This window comes from Castor canadensis, chromosome 2 (genome assembly GCF_047511655.1).
Source record: "Castor canadensis chromosome 2, mCasCan1.hap1v2, whole genome shotgun sequence".
NCBI lineage: Eukaryota > Metazoa > Chordata > Mammalia > Rodentia > Castoridae > Castor > Castor canadensis.
In genome coordinates, this window is record NC_133387.1 from 174,174,777 (window position 1) to 174,197,395 (window position 22,619).

Consider the following 22,619-nt stretch of genomic DNA (forward strand, 5'->3'; position numbering starts at 1 on the left):
TTGAACAAGGATTCCCTCTGGTCTCTTGACTGGATGATACTGACCAAGTGACCACTCCAGCCACTCACTATCTTAAGAGAGAAGCTGGAGAAGAAGTGTCTGAGTTTCAAATATGTCCTACCACACAGCAGACATCTGGGAGTCCAGCATGGCCAGAAAAAAACAATAGTGTACGAGTGGCCAGCACCACTCAAAGGGATCAGCACTGCCCTTTAACCAGACGGGCCACCCTTGGGTGAACCCAAAACATTCTCAAGGTGAGTGATACTGCAGCCAAATCCTACAACAAAGACACACTTAATGGTAGTGGTAGTGGTGGGTAGTCCAGATCTTATCTTATTAGGCATTTTGAGGGGTGGATTGTTCCAGTGCAAATAGTCACAGCTTTTAGAATTTGATGAGATGCCATCCTGCTATTGGAGTTGAGGCATGGTGTCATAGCTGATAGAGGATGCAATCAATTGACATGGGACATACCACTGAACAACCTGACCACACAGACTAAAGGATAACTAAACAAGAAACTACTGGAAGGAAAAATTCATTTAGCCCATTTGCTGTCTCCAAAATTCTGTAATTCTAAAATTCTAGAAGTCCACAATCATTAAAGACTCCAGATGCTTACATCCAACCAAAGAGGCATAGCATATCTGGCTTTACTGAACCTATCCAAGTTGTGACAATCTGGGGTTTATGTTCAACTCCTGCACAAATGTAATCACCTAACATGCTCTACTTCCAGAAATCTGACCTGAAAGCAATACAGGCAAGGGGGGGTTCTAGGAAATCTCTGCAGAGCCACCTCTCATTGAGGAATCAGTCTTGCTTGCTCTTCAGGAGCTGACCTGCTGTTTGGCCTCCCCCCGGGGATTAGTTCTTCCTATTCTAACAGGAAACAGACCAACCCCAGTGCCTGCAGTTAGATTCACTGTAATATATCCTCAAAAACATCTCCCTTCTTTGACCTCTCCCTTGACAAACACCCCTAATAACACACATCACCTTTTATCTCTGTTTGCTTAAAAACAGGACCATGTCATTTAAAAAATCAAGTGAATATTTCTTAAATGCCATCTGTGTTCAACCTGGAAAAGTGGTAGGACAGGGAGGTGAGAGAATCATTGGAGGGGATGGTGTGCCAGATGGTGACATCTATTTCTGCTGTGGAGCCCATATGCTTGTGCTTCTGCCAAGTCTACCACCTGTGGTAGCCGCTAGGTTTCCACAGCTCCCCACTGGGCAGAACAAAACTCCCAGGGCCACTCTTTGTTCACAACTATACTCAGATGGCAGAATTTCCTAATGGGCAGACAGTCCTGGGATAGAAGTATGACTCTTACTGGGAAATGGGGGTTTTTGCTTTCTGTGAGGTTTTATACAAGCCTTGACAGCAGCTGTTAAGTTATAACCAGAGTTTGAGTGTGAAGAAGTTGGTATTAAGTCTATAAAATATGGAATGTTTAACTGGGTCTGGTGGTACACACCTGTAATTCTAGCACTCTGGAGGCAGAGGCAGAAGGATCACCAGTTCGAGGACAGCCTGAGCTATGTAGTGAGACCCTGTCTCAAAGAACCAAGAACTAGGGACATAGCTCAATGACAGAGCACTTGCCTAGTGTGCACAAGGCTCTGTGTTTGATCTATAGTGCTGGTAAAAGGGAAAAAAAAAGAATGTTTACATTTTCTGAAATGTGGTCAATTTTTACTAGGTTTATTTAATTTATTTTACTAGGTTTATTTTAATTATACCATCTCCCTACCCAAGTTTCTCCCTCAGAAGCTGAGTGGCGGGGGGGAGCTTTTAGGGGAAGATCCTTTTTGTTCTCAAAGGTTGAACCTAGGCTGTGGCCTGGATGAGGGACTCCTAGAGCTTTCTCTCCCATCCCCCTTAGGCACAAAGCCTACAGGTCTGAATGTTCAGAAGAAGGTACAGCAATATGAATGTCAATTACAAGCCTATTAAAGCTACTATGATCTATCAGATCTCAGAAATCTGCCAGTAAAAAGTAAACTGAAAGGAGAAGCACTCCCAAGAAAGTGCTACTCCCTGACTCCTTCTCTCTCCTCTGTATGGATTATTTCCTCCTCATGGGTTTCACTATATTCACCCTGTGCCTGGCTTTGCCCCTCAGTATCTGATGTTGGTTCTGACCCTCCCATCCTTCCTCACCTATGCCTGGCTCCCTCAGTCCTGCATTTTTTCTCAATCCTACCAGACTCTCTTCTGCTGCAGTCGTCTGTCACTCCTCAGCAAGCCCCTTTCCCTTCACACACTGGCTGTCTACAGTTCACAGACCTTCCCCTTGTACCACAACAGGATCTTGTACAGTGGAAAGTGGGAGGAGAACTAACACAAAGAGAGAGGAAGGGTTTTGAAAAACAAAGTGCTTCTGTAGATGGATGCCCTTATTCCTACTGAGTGACATGACATGACATAGACGTTTCCATTGAGAGTTTCTTCAGCCAGTTGAGAAAGCCACATACCAAAACCAATTCTCAGGCCAGGTCACTGGGGCTGAATTTCTTTGTGGGCCAAACCTGCTAGTTGTTTCCATACTATTAAAGTGACTGAGGCTCTTCTGAAAAAAAAAATCATCCTTTCAAGTTCTTTCTTCCCAAAATTGAGAAGAGCTGGATCCAGAAAAGGGTCTAAACATACTGTTCGGCAAGCTGTTTCTTGCTCCTGTTTGGGGGCAAGGAAGTGCCTCAGGGTTGTCACCTTGTAACTTAAAGCTTCAAATGAATGCAGAGGTAGTCTCAGTGGTGGTCTCTGAGTTCCTATTTCTCTGCCAGCTTTGCCAGGATGGCCTCCCCAAACTGCCACACAGTTGTCACCAGCCTCACTACTGCTCACAAGGAGCTGGTCCAAATAGGGGGTCATTGCCAAAGAAAGAGGCTACAACAGGAAGTAATGATCCTCATGACATCTGGTGACAAAGAACTTGTCCCTTCCCTGAGTCAGACCACCTTTTCAAATGGGTAGGGGCCATCCGTGGAGCAGCTGGCACAGTCTGTGAAGACCTGAGGATGAGCTCTCCCTACAGTTCCCCAGTATCTATTCTTAACACCCACTGACAGTGAAGTTCCTCATGCCCTGCCACCATCCCTGCGTGGACACCCAGAGTAACATCCTGGACATCCTTGAGGACTATAAAATGTCAGGACCATCCTGCTCTCCATCCAGAGCCTGCTAGGAGAACTCCATATTGATAGCCCTTTGAACACACAGGCTGTCAAGCTCTGGAAAAGCCCCACAGCTTTTAAGAAGTATCTGCAATGCCGGGCGCCTGCAATCCTAGCTACTCAGGAGGCAGAGATCAAGAGGATCGAGGTTCAAAGCCAGCCCAGGCAAACAGTTTGTGAGACCCATCAAAAATACCCAACATACATAAAAACGGGCTGGTGGAGTGGCTCAAGGTGTAGGCCCTGAGTTCAAGCCCCAATACCATTAAAAAAAAAAAAAAGACTGTATTTGCAAGAAACCTAGTAAAAGAGGGTCAGCCAGTAGCCGTGACACAGGCTGCCCAGTCTCTCCTTGTGTTGTCTTTATTTTTTCCTTAAAGGGTCTGTCCTTTCCTTCGTATCTTGAGCTGTGGTGTCATTTTTATTTTGTTTCTGTTTTTTTTTTTTTAATTAAGTCGCTGGTTGAGCCCTTGCAATGTCTATTAAATAAATACATTTTGGTTGTTTTTGTAAACACACACACACACACACACACACACACAAAATGAATGCAGAAGCCCTAACACTGAAATCTTGTTGCATGGTAGTCAAACAAGGGTTAAAATTCTGTTGAATCTTTGTGTCCAATAATGCTTATTAACCAGTGACCTTTGTTATAGCATTCCAGATGATTCTCTCCATAGAAAAGGGAATTTCTACTGTGTGTTAGCCTTTACATGGTAATTTCCCTCCCCTTGCCACCATTGATTCATGAGTGGTTGCCTCTCTGACTAACATTAAGAGAACAAAGATACATTTTTTCACCTCCAGACAAAAAGTGAAAAAAGAAATCCATCGGTATGTACTCAGCCTGAGGAACGGGCAGTTATCTTCCTTTTATGCTTATGAACAGCCAGGAAGCATCTGTGTGGGTTAAGCCAATGACTCTGTATTCCCACAGCCAGATGTTCCACAGCATGTAGGCAACAAATAGTTGAAAGAATTAATGAGCACTCCACAAAGACAGCTGTAAAGGGTAGTGCTATGACCACCTAAGTACAGTCTTGCCTCCACAGATCCTTTATCACCTTTACAGATTCTTTACTTTTGTAGTTTATCACCTGGAGAACAGAAAAATGTAACTTCCTGCCCAGGACTTCCATCTCCTTTTGTCCTAGACAACAACTGTGTGTTGTTAAACAAAGATTATAGGGGTCAAAAGAGACTGTCTTTTACATCATGACTGGAACAGAATAGGCTGATGGACTGAAAAACCTCACAGTGGATAATTGTTTAATAATAATAATAACAATAAGTACATATATAACTCAAGCATACTATTTTTACCTAAAAATATAAATGAATACTTATTTTATTTACCAAGTCTCCCTATAAGGCCAAGTTCTATGATGCGCCCCTAGGTAGAGTTCCACAGAATCTTTCTTGCAGCATTCACATTACAACATAATTCTTAAAATGTGCAGGGCCCAGGATTCAATGACAGTACTGAAAAAAAAAAAATCCCACAGAGTCAAAGTGAACTGGAGAAAGACAGCAACAAAAGAAATACTGGAAAGCAGTAATGGCCAAGGGGGCTGGAGAGAATTACGTCCTGTGGTAAGAAGCTTGAAAGGTAAATGGATTCTCACTAAAGATGTTGAAAGGCTTGGGAATGGGAGCCCTTGGGTGGCAGTGTGAGATAGGGCTGAAAAGGAGAATGTTCTGGTGTTTTTCACTGGGAGCAGCTAGACCCCAGGTCTCTTCTCCTATTCCATACAGAATAGCAACTACCTTTCTCTCACCCTCAGAATGACTGGAGACTTTACTCTGGGCAGGTTGACTTGGCAAGGCTCTGGACTCAAGAAATGCCAGGCCACCTGGAAGTGGGGAAAGATTCTTACTAAAAACAGAGGGAGCAAGTGATAATCTACAGACTCACCGGAGAGACTCCCACCTCCTTCCCCAAATTGGATCTGAGGAACACTGGCACCCAGATCCATTCGCAAGCAAGACAGTCGAAGAGTCTAATTGGAGGACTGGATACTGCAAATTTACAGGCACATGCCCCTTTCTGGATCACCAAGCAAAAGAACTGGTCCTTACTTGTCACTCAACAGTGTGGTCCAGCAGGGGCAAGCCCTCACCCCACAGAAAGCCCAGCCTCCTACTGCCTTACTTTTCCATACTAAATAAATAAATAAATGCCTGAGGATTGCTAGACATGTGAGAACAACTCCCAGTGTGAAGGAATAGGGGCTGAAACATACATGGAAAAGGGAGATCAAAAGCAATATAGAGAATGGTTGAAATGCCCGCTCAGAAACCATTGTGACTGCCCTCCGGGAGATAACAGAAAGCATCCATTGCACCCTTGACACATGATCTATTTGTAAGAGTTGTCAGAAAACTAGACAGCACTGTTAGACATGAAAAGTATGATAGTAAAATTTAGATTTTTTTCCCAGTAGAACTGGGGTTGGAATTGCTTGCAAAGCAGGTGCTCTACACTTGAGCCACACCCCCAGTCCATTTTGCTCTGGTTATTTTGGAGATGGGGTCTCCTCAACTATTTGTCCAAACCATCTATTGGCCTCAAACCATGAGTCTCCTGATCTCAGCCTCCTAAGCAGCTAGGATTACAGGTTTGAGCCAATGGCACCTGGCAAACTTAGATTTTTTTTTTTTAAATGAAGGTGAAGGTTGAGAAAATCCCCAGAAGAGTGTAAGTAGTACATAGAAAATGGGATTCTGAAGATGAATTTGAGAAGCCCGATGCCCAAACAAAAGAATTCCAAAAAGCAAAAACAGAAGAGATGGCTTCTTTAAGACATTTCAGAGTAAGCAGCATTGGGTTTACCCCGCCTGCCATAGCAACCATACATCTGGACAAAATCTATGAGTCAATTGTTTCCAGGCACTGGATACAGGCAGTGCAAGGCTGTGGTTCTTAAACAAAGGAAAAAGACGTAAAATACATGGAAGCTGAACAAATCTGTCACCTGTGGCCCTATATTACAAGAAGTCCCATAAAAAAAAAGTTTTGGAGCTGAAAAGGAATGATGAAAAACCATTTAAATCTGAGGCTAGGTGTGGTGGCACATATTTGTAATCCCAGCATGGGGGAGGCTGAGACAAAAGGATGATGAGTTCAAGGCCAATCTGGGCTACCTGGTGAGACCCTGACTCAAAAAACCAAACCAAACCAGGCAGAAATGGAAAAAAAAACAAGAGGGAAACATTTTTAGATCTAAACTGTTACAAGTTTCACAAGTTTTGTAAAGAGGCACACTATTGATTCTAAACAGGATGAGAACTGAACAGTGTAGAATACAATCCCTAGAGAAAACACTTTATTAAAATACAAAAACCTGAGCATTGCGGTACACTCCTGCCAGCTACTTTGAAAACTGAGGCAAGAGGATCCCAGGTTAGCAGCCAGTTTGGCCAACTTAGTGAGAATCTGTGTCAAAAAAGTAAATAAAGAGGTATAGCTAAAAATCCAATAGGAGGCACAAAATGGAGTGCCAAAGAATGTCTGGTGAACCCCTCTTAAAGAGAAATCAGAGAAAAATCAACAACAAAATGAGGAAAACAGGTGGAGCAAACAGAAATGCAAGATAGTGCCCTGGCCCAAATAGTCAGTATTACATTAACTGCTAATAGACAATCATCAGCTAAACTCAGAAACCAAAAGCATAGACTGTGCAGACAGCATGAAAAAGCAAGACCCAATGATATGGTACCTGCAACAGACACATTAAAAGAAAAAAGATAGGTGAGAAGTGAGGCGCCTCAAAATGTATATGCATATATATATATCACAAACAGGATTCCTAAGTCGGAGTGGCTAAATTCATATCAGAAAAAGTAGATTTTGCTGGGAGTGTGCCTCAAGTGATAGAACACTTGTCTAGAAAGTACAAGACCCTGAGTTCAAACCTCAGTACCACAAAAAAACCAGTAGCTTTTAAGAGAAGGAGTATTTCAGGAACAAAGAGAGATATTATATAATGAAAAAAGGATCAATTCATCATGAATCTACAATAATCACAAAGTGTACACACCCATTAACAAAGCTTCAAAACACACACTCACAAAGTGACAAAACAAGATATAGAGACAAATCCACAACAGTGGTTGGAGTTCTGTGTGTGTGTGTGTGTGTGTGTGTGTGTGTTACTGGGGTTTGAACGCTAGGTTTCATAGTTGGTAGGTAAGAACTCTACCACTTGAGCCACTCTGCCAGCCCATGGTTGGAAATTTTAACATTCCTCTGTCAGGTACTGATAGAATAAACTAAACCAAAAAAAAAAAAAAAATCAGCTAGGGTATAGAATTCAACAGTACTGTCAACCACCTTGACCTGCTGACATTTACAGAACATTACAGCCAGCAACTGCAGAATGCAGCTATTTTCAATGGTGTGGCGAGCACTCAGTAAGATGCACTATGTGGAGCTGGCGGAGTGGCTCAAGGAGAAGAGCGCCCACTTAGCAAGCCCTGAATTTAAGCCCCAGTGCCACCAAAAAGAGAGCGAGAGAGAGAGAGAAAGAGAGAGAGAAAAATATGTACCATATACTGAACGATAAATCTGTCTGAAGATATTTTTAAAAATTTAAGACATACAAAGTATGTTCTTTGACAAATTAAATTTAAAATCAATGATACAAAGATGATAGTTGTAAAAACCCCTACTTTGTAATTAAGCAATATACTTCCAAATGTGTCAAAAAAGAAATCATAAGAGAAAATTAGAAATTATTTTTACATGAATGATGATGAAAACACACCCTTTCAAAATTTGTGAAATTCAACTACAGCAGTGCTTAGAAGAAGATTCACGCTTTAACATGCTTATTTTTTTTTTTTAAGATCTTTATAGCATCAAAGTGCCCACCTTAAGAATCTTTTCCTCTTTTGCCTGTACTGGGGCTTGAATTCTGGGCCTCATGTTTGGTAGGCAGGCACTCTACACTTGAGTCACTCCACCAGCCCTATCCTATGTTGAGTTTTTTCAAGATAGGGTCTCTTGAACTATTTGCCCAGGGCTGGCTTTAAAACACGATCCTCCTGATCTTTGCCTCCCAAGTACCTAGTATTACAGGTGTGAACCACCTGTACCCAGCTTAAGAATCTTAAAAAATAATAATAATAACATAAGAAAGTAAAAAAAAAAAAAAAAAAAAAAAAGAAGGGCAAGGCTATAAGCGTGGCCCAAGTGGCAGAGCCTAGCAAAGCCCTGAGTTCAAACCTCAGTGGGAGCCATTCAAAGAAAAAAAATATGAAGAGCAAATTAAACTCCTACTAACAATAAGAAATCATAAAGTTAAGAAAAGAAATCAGTAAACAGAAAACAAACAATAGAGAAAAATCAGCCAGGCATAGTGGTCCACATCTATAATTTCAGCATTCTGGAGGCAGAGGCAGGAGGATGGAGAGTTTGAGGCCTGCCTGGGCTACATAGTTAGACCTTGTCTCAAAAAAGCAACAGAAGGAAGGAAGGGAAGGAGGGAGGAAGGGAAGAAGGGAGGAAGAAAAGAAACAAGGAAGGACTATATTGAGTTTAAAAAGCCAGACCAAAAAAAAGTACATGTTTCTATAGTAACAGGAAGTAGACTGGCCTGGAGATTGGGAATAAGAGGGACAGACTGCAGATACGCTCAGTATCTTGAGTGTAATGATAGCTTCATACATGATTCACAAACTTATGTTTGGAAAACATAAGTTTTTTTCAAAACATAAAATTATACAATTTAATATGTACAGTATACTCTGTGACAGTTATTCTCTAAAAAAGCTATGGAGGACAACCAAAATATTTTAGAAAACCAAATATAAATAAATAAAAGAACGTTACATCACGATCAAGTTGGTTTGTCCTAAGAATACAAAGTTGAGGGCTGGTGGCTTGTCTCAAATGATAGAGTACTGCCTATTGATCACAAGGCCCTGAGTTCAAACCTCAGTACCACTTAAAAAAAAAAGAAGGGTTGGTAGAGTGGCCAAAGTGGTAGAGCACCTGCCTAGCAAGCATGATGCCCTGTACGAAGAAAAAAAAAGAAAAGAAAGAAGAAGAAGAAGAAGAAGAAGAAGAAGGAGGAGGAGGAGGAGGAGGAGGAGGAGGAGGAGGAGGAGGAAGAGGAGGAGGAGGAAGAGGAGGAGGAGGAGGAGGAAGAGGAGGAGGAGGAGGAAAGGTTGACTTAATATTTGAAAATTAATTCATCTAATTTATCATAGCAAAATAATAAAGGAGAACTATATGCACATCTTAATAGAGGCAGAAGACAGACATAATTAACCTTCAGAAAAACAGCACAAGGAAACATGGCAGAATTTAAAGATTCCAAGTTGAAAGAGCCCACTGAGCATAATATAACATACTGGTGGGTGCTGGGGTACAAACCCATAGCTTTGCTCCCACAGAAATTATTCATACTATCCAATCCTGAGCTGTTTATACTTTCCCCAAGGAGAAGCCAATCAAAGGTGGCAGCCTAGGCTCTCCCAGCCCACCTGCATCTGGGCTGATGCAGATACTTCCCTAGGTGACCCCATGGGGCATGCATGCCTCCTGTTTCTGGAATCTGTAACTACAACCATCCTTCCTTACCTGAAAGTTCCTTTTTCATAAATTCGACCAACTGCAGATCAAAAAAACTTTTTAAAATTGCATCTCTACTGAACATATACAGATTTTTTTCTTATCATTATTCTCCACCAAAAAAATATATAGTACAACTATTAACATAGAATTTACATTGCATTCGGTATTATAAGTAATTTAGAGGTGATTTAGGGTATACAGGAGTGTGTGCATAGGTTACAGGCAAATACTGCATCACATTATATATGTAACTTGAGCATCTATGGATTTTGTTATTTATGAGAAGTCCTGAAATCAAACTCTCTTACCCCCAGACCAAGGGACAAATGAATACAAATGTTTCCCCCTAGCTTGTCTGACATCTCCCTTTGGGACTGCACATAAGTGAACATAGCTAGAGTTTAGGGTTGAACACTTCAGCTAGAGTTTAGGATTGAGCTAATGATAGAACATTGAAAATTAAGCAAAGATAAAAACAAAACCAAAAAACCCACGGTAATTCTTAATGCCAGGGTAAACTAAAAGTTGTATGAGAGAGGAACTATGCTTATAAAACATTGCACATTTCAGCCAGAAACAGCATTACCTAATTACAATAGTGAACATACTTAAATAGCACAAGGAAACATGAACTAAACTATAAATTGTGACAACTCTATATTATAAAGGGGAAGGGTAAGTTTGAGCACTGTGGTGTGTAAAAGAATTAAATCCTCATCTTCCATAATACAGTTTATAGATAACAGCTCAAACTGATTTTTAATTATTTATTTGTTTATTTATTTTGTTACTAGGGATTGAAACCAGGCCCAGCAATACTACTGGGCTACATCAACAGCCCCCCCAAACTAACAATTTTTAAAAATCAAATAAATGCAATATAAATGTGCTATTAGAAAATTGGAGCTCTGAAGGCAGATGGTGGCGCATGCCTGCAATCCTACCTACTTTGGAGGCAGAAATCTGGAGGGTTACAATTTGAGGCCAGCCTGGGCAAAAAGTTAGCAAGATCCCATCTCAACAAACAAGGTGGGCATGGCGGTAAGCATCTGTGGACCCAGTTATGCAGGAGGTATAGGTAGGAGGATCAGGATCCTAGGTGGCACTGGGCAAAAATGCAAGACCCTATTGGAAAAATAACTAATGCAAGAAAGGGCTATGGGTGTGGTTCAATTGGTAGAGGACCTGCTTACCAAGTGCGAGGCCCAGAATTCAAACTCCAATACAGTAAACCAGTAGCTCTCCGGGTATATGGTTCCAAGGAGATTGCCATTGAGGACGACTCAGTGGAAACTCAGGATCAACTCAGGATCTACAGAGTTCAGCGCTGTACTGTGGATGCTTAATTCATTTTTCCCATAACACCGCCCAACTTCTGCTAAAGACATGCTGCCTTTCGACAAGTCTCAAATTTTCACTGTATCATTTACTTTAAGCACATTAATTTTTACCTTGCTTTTAGGCACAAGTTGCTTTTGGGGAGGCAGATTTTCACAAAATTTGGGGCAGCGGAACACAAGGCAGATCACACAAAGATTTGAAAACAATTGACTGTGAGCTTCAGAAGGCACATGGGAATTTAAAGTAATTCTTTTTAAAATTTCTTTGATTTTTAAAAATTTATTATTTTTAGACCCTGCTTAATCAAAACCACATGTAATAAATCTGCAAATAAAGCAGGTTTACTGTACCACCAAAGAGAGTGGAGGGAGGGAGGGAGGGAGAGAAGGGGGAGGGAGGGAGAGAAGGGGAAGTGAGGGAGGGAAGGGGATGGGAGAAGATTGGAGCTCTATGATGCCAAAGCAAAACAAAACAAAAACAGCTAAAAGAAATAAAAGTGTAGCTGGGGGTGTAGCTCAAAGCATTTGCCTAGTATATGTGAGGCTCTGGATTCAATCCCCAGCACCACAAAGATAAATGAAAGTGGTTGCCTCTATAGAGTAGGGAAAGACAAAGCAAAGGGCTCCTACTTATATATTTGAAAAGTATCATTTGATTTTTTAAACTATATATACATATATAGAGAGTTTATATATATATATGTATGTATGTGTGTTACTTTGATTTTCACAAAGTGAAAACAACTCTCCTTATAGTTGCAGTTCAACAGCACATATGATATTTGATTGAATTGTTTAGTTATAGCCACAAAGAAAAGCATAAACAGATTGGAGGATGCTAAGTGGAAGGTGGGAGGGCTTGTGCAAGAGAAGACTCCAGGTCTTCTCTGGAAGGGTGCTTTACAGAAGGAATTCAGAGCACTGCTTACCTACTGAGTAATTTAGATTGAGGTCAATTAAAGTTCTTCTACTGTAATTAATCCAGATGATAAAGGGGCATGAGATAAAACAGTCTTCTTCCATTCACTTTTGTTACCCTGTCCTTTTCCCAGGGGTTAGGTGGAAGAACTCCACAGAGCAGAGCTTCAGATCTTCTTCCTAGAGCCATTCAGTTCACCCTGAAATATTAGCCCTCTTAAGGGAAATCTGCAAATGAAGATAAACTAGAGTCCTTTGGAAGGGCAGACTGTCTTGTATATCCTTTGTCTTAACCTTCAAACGGTTGGTAAGATGGCCAAAATCTGCCCTCAGCATCATGATGGACCCCATTTGATTTCTGCGACTAGACTTATTCCATTATTGACTCCCTTTGCATTTTTTAAGTACTCAACACCACACATCTACACACCACAAGAGAAAATGAGCAGACAGAAGTTTAAAACTGGACCTGAGACACAGCCTCCTGCAATTCTGTTGAATAAGCCTGCAGCAAATCTTCATCTCAAAGCCTGACATGCCCCAGTCATTAAAGCCTTGAGGTTCTGAGTATTTTGAGTCGTTAATTATTAGAAGAGTTAAGAAGAGGGCTGGGGGTATGGCTCAAGCGGTAGAGTGCCTGCCTAGCAACCATAAAGCCCTAGGTTTGAACCCCAGTACTGCAAAAAAAAAAAAAAAACACCGAAGGATATATATATATATAGCCACTTTTTTAACAAGTCAGCCAAATGGCTGTCTCTTTTCTGTGCTATCTTACACAATAATCTGCAGATATACTTCCCAATAAGGGGAACCTGTTTCCTGCCCTTTTACTTGTACTCAACTCTGGAGCACCTAGGGAAAATGAAAGACATCCCCCCTCCCCCTGTCATTTGCTGAGTCAACAGGGCTGTGCCAACCCTTCCTGATACGATATTGTCAAATTTTCTTCACAGCTGAAACTAGACAACCAAGAAGAAATTGGCTTTTGGGTCAGGCGCCAGTGGATCACGCCTGTAATCCTAGCTACTCAGGAGGCAGAGATCAGGAGGATTGCAGTTCGAAGCCAGCCCAGACAAATAGTTTGTGAGACTCTGGCAAATATCTAACACACATGCACACACACACACACACACACACACACACACACACAAAGGACTGGTGGAGTGGCTCAAGGTGTAGGCCCTGAGTTCAAGCCCAGTACCACAAAAAAAAGGAAAAAAGAAATTGGCTTTTAACATGGACAAAGCCATTAAATGATTTGACCTTTTGCTATGGGCTAAAGATTTGTGTCATCCCGCCCCACCATACCCACACACAATTCTTATGATGAAATCCTGACCTCCAAAGTATTGGTGGAGGTGATTAGGTTGTGAGGATGGAGACCATGTAAATGAATTAGTGCCTTATGAAAAAAAAAAGTTCAAGGGAGCTCACTGGTCCCTTCTACCATGTGAGGAGAGAGGAGCCATTTATAAAGCAGGAATTGGGCTTTCACTAGACTCTTAATCTGCAAGTGCCTTGATCTTGGACTTCCAGTCTCCAGAACTGTGAGAAATATATGTTTGTTGTTTATAAGTCACTCAGTCTGAGATATTCTGTTATACTAAAATACCATCCATTCTATTTGTATATTCAGCCAGGAGGGGCAATCTGGACCTTGTGAAAGGCCCTTCCCCATAGCCCATGCAACTAAATGCAAAATAAGTATCTTCTTTATTTATAGGAACCCCTTAGGCTCCTTTGTTCCTTAACATCAGTAACCCCAGGGTATGACTCTGGTCCAGACATATAAATGTCCCCTTGGTTGAATTTCATAAAGAATTCTTAGGGGCTGGGCATGATGGAATATGCCTGCAATCCCAGCTACTCAGGAGGTAGAGATAGGAGGATTGAGGTCCAAGGCTGGTCAGGGCAAAGACATGAGACCCTATGAAAAACAAACTAAAAGCAAAAGGATCAGGGTCATGGATCAAGTGCTAGAGTACTTGCCTAGTGAGAATGAGGCCCTGAGTTTAATTCCCAGTACTGCCAAAAAAAAAAAAAAAAAGAAAGAAAAAAAATTCTTGAATTGGAGATACAGCTCAATGTAGAACACTTGCCTAATATGCATGAGGCCCTGGGTTTGATCCCAAACACTGAAAAAAAGAAAATTCTTCTCCATTATGTGACAACTTCATTAAAACCCTGGCCCTCAATCTCCTTAATGAACATTGATGCAAAAATCCTCAACAAAATAATGGCAAACCGAATTCAGCAACACATCAAAAAGATTATTCACCACGACCAAGTAGGCTTCATCCCAGGGATGCAGGGGTGGTTCAACATACGAAAATCAATAAACGTAATAAACCACATTAACAGAAGCAAAGACAAAAACCACTTGATCATCTCAATAGATGCAGAAAAAGCCTTTGATAAGATCCAACATCATTTCATGATAAAAGCTCTAAGAAAACTAGGAATAGAAGGAAAGTTCCTCAATATTATAAAAGCTATATATGACAAACCTACAGCCAGCATTACACTTAACGGAGAAAAATTAAAACCATTCCCTCTAAAATCAGGAACCAGACAAGGATGCCCACTATCTCCACTCCTATTCAACATAGTACTGGAATTCCTAGCCAGAGCAATTAGGCAAGAAGAAGGAATAAAAGGAATACAAATAGGTAAAGAAACTGTCAAAATATCCCTATTTGCAGATGACATGATTCTATACCTTAAAGACCCAAAAAACTCTACTCAGAAGCTTCTAGACATCATCAATAGCTATAGCAAGGTAGCAGGATATAAAATCAACATAGAAAAATCATTAGCATTTCTATACACTAATAATGAACAAACTGAAAAAGAATATTGGAAAACAATTCCATTTACAATAGCCTCAAAAAAAATCAAATACCTAGGTGTAAACCTAACAAAAGATGTGAAAGACCTCTACAAGGAAAACTATACACTTCTGAAGAAAGAGATTGAGGAAGACTATAGAAAGTGGAGAGATCTCCCATGCTTATGGATTGGTAGAATCAACATAGTAAAAATGTCGATACTCCGCAAAGTAATCTACATGTTTAATGCAATTCCCATCAAAATTCCTATGACATTCATTAAAGAGATTGAAAAATCTACTGTGAAATTTATATGGAAACACAAGAGGCCACGAATAGCCAAGGCAATACTCAGTCAAAAGAACTATGCAGGAGGTATCACAATACCTGACTTCAAACTATATTACAAAGCAATAACAATAAAAACAGCATGGTACTGGCACAAAAACAGACATGAAGACCAGTGGAACAGAATAGAAGATCCAGATATGAAGCCACACAACTATAAGCAATTTATCTTTGACAAAGGAGCTAAAAATATACGATGGAGAAATAGCAGCCTCTTCAACAAAAACTGCTGGGAAAACTGGTTAGCAGTCTGCAAAAAACTGAAACTAGATCCATGTATATCACCCTATACCAAGATTAACTCAAAATGGATCAAGGATCTTAATATCAGACCCCAAACTCTAAAGTTGATACAAGAAAGAGTAGGAAATACTCTGGAGTTAGTAGGTATAGGTAAGAACTTTCTCAATGAAACCCCAGCAGCACAGCAACTAAGAGATAGCATAGATAAATGGGACCTCATAAAACTAAAAAGCCTCTGTTCATCAAAAGAAATGGTCTCTAAACTGAAGAGAACACCCACAGAGTGGGAGAAAATATTTGCCAACTATACATCAGACAAAGGACTGATAACCAGAATATACAGGGAACTTAAAAAACTAAATTCTCCCAAAACTAATGAACCAATAAAGAAATGGGCATGTGAACTAAACAGAACTTTCTCAAAAGAAGAAATTCAAATGGCCAGAAAACACATGAAAAAATGCTCACCATCTCTAGCAATAAAGGAAGTGCAAATTAAAACCACGCTAAGTTTCCACCTCACCCCTGTTAGAATAGCCATCATCAGCAACACCACCAAAAACAGGTGTTGGCGAGGATGCGGGGAAAAAGGAACCCTCTTACACTGTTGGTGGGAATGTAGACTAGTACAAACACTCTGGAAAAAAATTTGGAGGCTACTTAAAAAGCTGGACATCAATCTACCATTTGATCCAGCAATACCACTCTTGAGGATATACCCAAAATACTGTTACTCCAGAGGCACCTGCACATCCATGTTTATTGCGGCACTATTCACAATAGCCAAGTTATGGAAACAGCCAAGATGCCCCAGCACTGACGAATGGATTAAGAAAATGTGGTATCTATACACAATGGAATTTTATGCAGCCATGAAGAAGAACGAAATGTTATCATTCACTGGTAAATGGATGGAATTGGAGAACATCATTCTGAGTGAGGTTAGCCTGGCTCAAAAGACCAAAAATCGTATGTTCTCCCTCATATGTGGACATTAGATCAAGGGCAAACACAACAAGGGGATTGGACTATGAGCACATGATAAAAGCGAGAGCACACAAGGGAGGGGTGAGGATAGGTAAGACACCTAAAAAACTAGCTAGCATTTGTTGCCCTTAACGCAGAGAAACTAAAGCAGATACCTTAAAGCAACTGAGGCCAATAGGAAAAGGGGAACAGGTACTAGAGAAAAGGTTAGATCAAAAAGAATTAACCTAGAAGGTAACACCCACGCACAGGAAATCAATGTGAGTCAATGCCCTATATAGCTATCCTTATCTCAACCAGGAAAAACTCTTGTTCCTTCCTATTATTGCTTATACTCTCTCTACAACAAAATTAGAAATAAGGGCAAAATAGTTTCTGTTGGTTATTGGGGGGGGAGAGGGAGGGGACGGAGTGGGTGGTAAGGGAGGGGGTGGGGGCAGTGGGGAGAAATGAACCAATCCTTGTATGCACATATGAATAATAAAAGAAAAATGAAAAAAAAAAAAAAAACCCTGGCCCTATCTCTAGCCATCACCAGGCTGCAGGTCTCCCAGTAATTGTTCATATAATTGCTTGGGACTACACTATTCATTTTAGATGAGAAAACCTCATTTTTTTAAAATCATTATTTGAACACAAAACGGACCTGTGATGGTCACTCTCATTTCAGACCACCTTTCTCTGCAGGTGTAGTTCACAGAAGTTAGAAGTTAGCCCCACAGGGGGTTAAGAGTGGAGTGTGTACTTAACATGTACAAGGTCCTGGGTTCAATCCCCAGCACCAAAAAAAATAAAAATAAACAAGGAAAGTCTCTGTGGTTATACTTTTTAACACATAACCTTCCAACCACCTCCAATATACCACATGTCCCTCTCACCTTATTTTTTACCCCCTCCACAACCCATCAGATCCACTGAGTTTGGTGACACTACCTTCCCAACAATGATTTTGAGCTATTTCAGTGGAAGACTGTTGAGTGGCTGAATGTTTTTCTAACTGGATTTCACATCTTCCCAAGCCCTAGTAAATAGGGGGCCATAGAGAGGTACCTCAGTGTCAGAGCTGTTGCCATTCAATGCTTCGATGTTTGGGTCTCTCCAGTCTTCTGAGAGTGAAGGGATGTAATTGTCTGTCAGAGCATCCCAAACCCTATAAACAAAGAGAAGCTCTCATTAGCACACATCTGTGGCCTGACACCGCCTGGAGGAAGGAAGAGCCCGTCCAGGGCAGGATTGAGGCTGCTGTGTGTGTCAGTCTGAGATCATCTGCCTTCCAGCATTCAGGGGCACAGAAGCTGGAAAATGGGATTAGAGGCAAGGCCAAGGGAAAACCACTCAAGAGCATGGAGCCAGGAAAGGGGCTCCAGAAAGAAAGGAAAGTCATCTATACCCCAACCAAATAATTCATTCTCTGAACTTAACAGGTACTCCTGCTCCTTTCCCTCTGGCAGGCCTCCTTTCCTTCAGCCCAAAGAGCTGGGGGTCAGGAATCGGGACTGATTTTTCTAGCTGAATCTCTTTAAGATCAGGGTTATCATCTAGTTTATACACATTTCACCCAAAGGCTTGCAATCTACAATCAAGAATTAACTTCTTGACATCTAATATAGGCAAAGGGATAAAGCCAATGTTGTGAATGCTCATTTATCACCCCAAATGTTCTAGGGAGCCTGATTCTGCCCTCATGGTCCCCACCATTGACACCTAAAGTAAATAGGTGAAAAAAAACAAAAACCACATCTCTGTCTACACAATCAGTTTTTACTAATTTTGTTACATTTCTTTTTTAAAATTCTGATATGTACATTATAAAAAAGGGTTTCCTACAAATATTAGCACTTGACTCACTTATTTCAGAAAGATTTCTTTGGGGAAAATTGGAGGGTGGGAGACTGGGGGTATACTCAGTAGTAGAGTGCTTATCTAGTAATGTGCAAAGTTCTGGGTTCCATCCCCAGCCCCCCAAAAAAATGTCAGGGTTGAGAATAATTCTGAAGTCACAAACACATATCAAGAAAATGCATAAATTAATAGATACCAAGACATTAGTTAGTGTAAATCAGTAAATCAAGCTTCTAATAATGTCAGGGACCAAAGCCAGCAACCCTTGAGTTAATGCTAGACATTGACAAATGCTTTAGTGCATAGAACAGGTGCCTGTGCATGTCAAACATGAGTGAGACTTGTAATACTAAGATATGAGAAGGTATATTTCATTTAAGTACACTAGTCTAAGAAAATAGCCATTTAAAATAAGCAAATATGCATATGTAGATCAAATTTACATTGTAAGATGCTGAAAACAGAAGTGTGAAATTTAGACAGATAAGTATAAAATATTTAGCTAGAAATCAGACACATGATAATGTAGGAGGTGAGTGCTAGTAACGTAAAATCGGGAATGGTGTATGGTATATGGGTCTATAATCAAAGAGATTTTCCTAGTGCACAACACATGCAATTGGTAATGAAACAAATACAAGAAACACAGTTTATTGGCAGTGCTCAATGCATCTGCTTGTTATTTTCTACCATTATAAGAAAGCACTCTGAGAAAACTAAGTCATTAAAAGCTCATGAAGCAGCTATTCAGCAGGATTTCAGAGCCTATTTCTTAAACTATGGCTGATACCCCTATCTCCATCAAACACTGTTAAAGCTGTATCCCTCCAGACTAATTCTAAACCACAGTTCCATTAGCATTCTGGAGCCAGGAGGCAAGTATGATTTGCTATCTGCAAGGCAAAGCTCCAACCACCACACCCACAGGAAAGGTCATGGGACAATTCTTCACATCAGTGTACTACATTCTCTGCTTTAAGAATGAACACGCATCCAGGAACTGACCTTCAGATTCATCCCTGTAGGAAGTACACGGAGAAGTGAGATTCAGCGAAACCCAAAATAGGCAGGAATCATTCCTCCTCTATGTTGGATAGAAATTGATTCCTTAATGGTCTGCACACCTTACAATGACCTTGGGATTGCTTATGTCCTTAAAGACAATTGAGGACTTTCTCACATCATTTAGGGAGTGCCTATTTTTTTCATTTGACCTTGCTGCAGTCCTTTGAATTTTATCTTCTAATTCTAGGTTCTAGACAATTTCCTAAATATTTATTTCCTCAAGATTTCAAGCTATCCTCATTTTTTCTTCCCTTCTGATGTACTTCTTGTCCTTTGAAATTTATAAATAGCCTTTATGCTAATTGATGCATTCATTCCTCACAACTCACAAGGCAAATGCTGATGAGAAAAACCTACAACACAGTGAAGTTTAACTAAGTTATCTAAATTCACACAGCCTGTAATGGTGGAGATGGCTTTGAACCCAGGCAGTACTGCAGCAAGAGCCCATGTTCCTAAAATGGAATCATTCCAACTCTTTATGATTTCCTGTTGTTTGATATTGACATGAGCATTGGCATAATACACTAAGGTCCAAATCACAACCTAGAACAGCAGCTTAGATACTGGCTCAAAAGGTGAAATTCATACCCACAGTATTCTAGACCTTGTGCTTTCATCAAGCCACTGAAGGCAATCTGGCAAGGGTAACAGGGTGTACGATGGCTCTCTGTCTACATCTCCAGTCCAGGCGAGGGTCCATGGAAGGCGAAGGCAGAACATGGCAGGCATCCAGGCACAGGACTGAGGATCCAGTGGTAGGAGGGGAAAACAAAGCTTTCTGTTTTGGAAAAGAATGGTAAGGGCTTTGCTCCCAGAGAAGCTATCCATCCCTTTCTAAACAGGGTTCGTAGGAGTGGATATATTCTCTTTTATAAGTTACCCTGAGATGGACTATAAGATCTCACTTCTTGGGAATGGGTATGTAGGTCAGTGATAGCTTGCCTAGCATATGCAAAGCCCTGGCTTTGATACCTAGCACTGCAAGTAAATAAGTAAATAAATTTTACTTCCTGAGAAGCATCTGCTCTTTACTCTTATCCTGGAGAAGGAAAACTTTGCAAGCTGCCTATGCTATCCTTTATCAAAGAAGCAAGATTTAACAGGTTGCCTCAATTCCTACCGTGACAGCTGAGATTCAGTTTGATGTCCCAATCTCCAAGATCACAGTATAGACTCTTCATGTCCATATTTTATAACTTGGACATAGGTAACTAGGACCTCTAAGAAGAGAATTAAATTCTCTCAAAAGCACAGTTATCCTTGGGCATGATGGCTCATGCCTGTGATCCCAGCACTCAGGAGGCTGAGGCAGGAGGATGGGGACTTCCAGGCTAGCCTGGACTATGTACCAAAATAAATAAAATATGTCTGATGACAGGCAGTTTATTTATTGTGTGAGCTTTATTATTAACATCATCTTTAGCCCATTAATTCTATCTGAAGAACAGGAACCAGTTATTGTTCCCAAATCTTGGCCCATCTGTCTGCAGGACACCTGCAAGAGGACTGAGAAGGATCCTAGCAAGGAGGTAAGGTGAGGGTTATCCATTCTCATTTGCTAGTGGCCTCTAAGAGGTTCCAAATGCCAAGTCCCAGCTCATGGTAAAGGAAAGGGTGACCACACATATACAAAGAAGAGATTGTGGAACATTTTCTGAATTCAAAACCAGAAAATATATACAGGATTCAAATCTGACTTTCCAATAATGCCTACAACACCATACCCTGAAATCAGAGATAACTCCTTATCTCAGTCAATTCCTTATCAACCAAGTAGTTCCAAACCAGGACTAAAGAAACTGAAACTTCTAGCCAGACATTGTGGCTCATGCCTGTATTCCTAGCTACTTGGTTCCAGACAGCCTGGGCAAATAGTTTGTGAGACCCTATCTCCAAAACACCCAACACAAAAAAGGTCTGGTGGAGTGGTTCAAGTGACAGAGCTCCTGCCTAGCAGTGTGAGGCCCTGAGTTCAAACCCTAGTACTGCCAAAAAAATAAATAAATAAAAAGAATTATACAGTCTGTGGTCTCTTAGCCAAGGCAGTCAGTGGGGCAAGGCAGTTAAGTCAGAGAAGTTTGGTTGAGAGCCCAACAATCCTGTGCACTGGTAATTAACATTGAGTGACCTCTGCTAATGTACTAGGGCAGAATAAGAAGCTGCTCACTGGACCTTCACCTGTAATGAGGCAGTGGAAGGGTTTAGGTAAAGGCAAAATGATTTGTTGGAAGCAGTAGGAGTGAGATGCCTCTTAAAATGCCATTTTAATCCTGGGTGAGAGAAGAAATCAGCTTCTTTGCAAGTCCTTAGTCCTGCTTCATCAAGATTGAGCTCTGAAGGTTTCAAAGATGAGGACCCACGCAGTCAACTAGAGTTAAGTGACTTGCCCAAGGTCATACAGTGAGTTAGTGAGAATACAAAAATGAGAATTCATAGTCTTTGTGTTTCTAGTTCATTACCTGGCTCACTGGAATGAAAAATGATACTCTATGATAAAGCCCTAGAGTCATCTTTTTCCAACTTACAAAAGTTGAAAAAATTCTAACAGGCTCAGATTTTTAATAGAATCTGCTGGAAACTGAAAGCTGAATTGAAACACACAGTCCACAGCTGTAGCACTGATCACTACAGTAAAGTGCTCTTTATGACCATGCCCTCAGGGAACCATTAATCAAAAAGAAGGAAATGATAAGGACTTTCAAATACATTCTAAGGACCTACGAGGCTAGTTATTACCAACCCCATCCAGGTTATTCAATATTATACATTTCATTCAAAAATATTATTTGATCACTTACAACACACCAAGCACCAAGCCCCGTATTAGACAGTGAGAATGTAATAGTGAGTAAGGCAGACAGATCTACAGCTGCTGTAATCATTCACAGGAGCCTTGGTAGTCATCAAATAAGCATCTCTTTCCCAAATACAGTCAAGGTCCTTTAGAACATGCCTCTTGCCCCATTATTTATGGGCAATTTTTCCTACTCAAGTCCATCAAAAGAGAAATGGGGCTGGGGGTGTAGCTCTATGGTAGAGAGATTGTCCAAGTATGCACAAGGCCCTGGGTTCTATCCCCAGCAAGATGAAAAGAAAATGACCAACCAACAACAACAACAACAACAAATAGTAACAACCCAAACCAAAAGCACAGCTGTTTCCAACTTCCATAGCTACTTGACATTTTTTGTGTGATTCCTAAAGAAGAATTGATGCATATCTTATCTCTACTGGGAATTCATGCTTGTTTTTTCTAAATGCCTAAAACACCCTTCTTTC

The 22,619-nt window shown here is 40.8% G+C and overlaps 1 protein-coding gene and 1 pseudogene across 1 annotated transcript in view; one reads left to right on the top strand and one right to left on the bottom strand.

Moving 5' to 3' along the window:
- Window positions 1–22,619, bottom strand: part of Fez1 (fasciculation and elongation protein zeta 1) — a 47,426-nt gene that overhangs the window by 17,011 nt on the left and 7,796 nt on the right. Inside the window, exon 3 of the mRNA XM_074066466.1 lies at window positions 17,481–17,580. Coding sequence (XP_073922567.1) covers window positions 17,481–17,580 — 100 coding nt within the window. The remainder of the gene's footprint in view (window positions 1–17,480; window positions 17,581–22,619) is intronic.
- LOC109702613 (ubiquitin-conjugating enzyme E2 C pseudogene) lies at window positions 2,912–4,145 on the top strand (annotated as a pseudogene).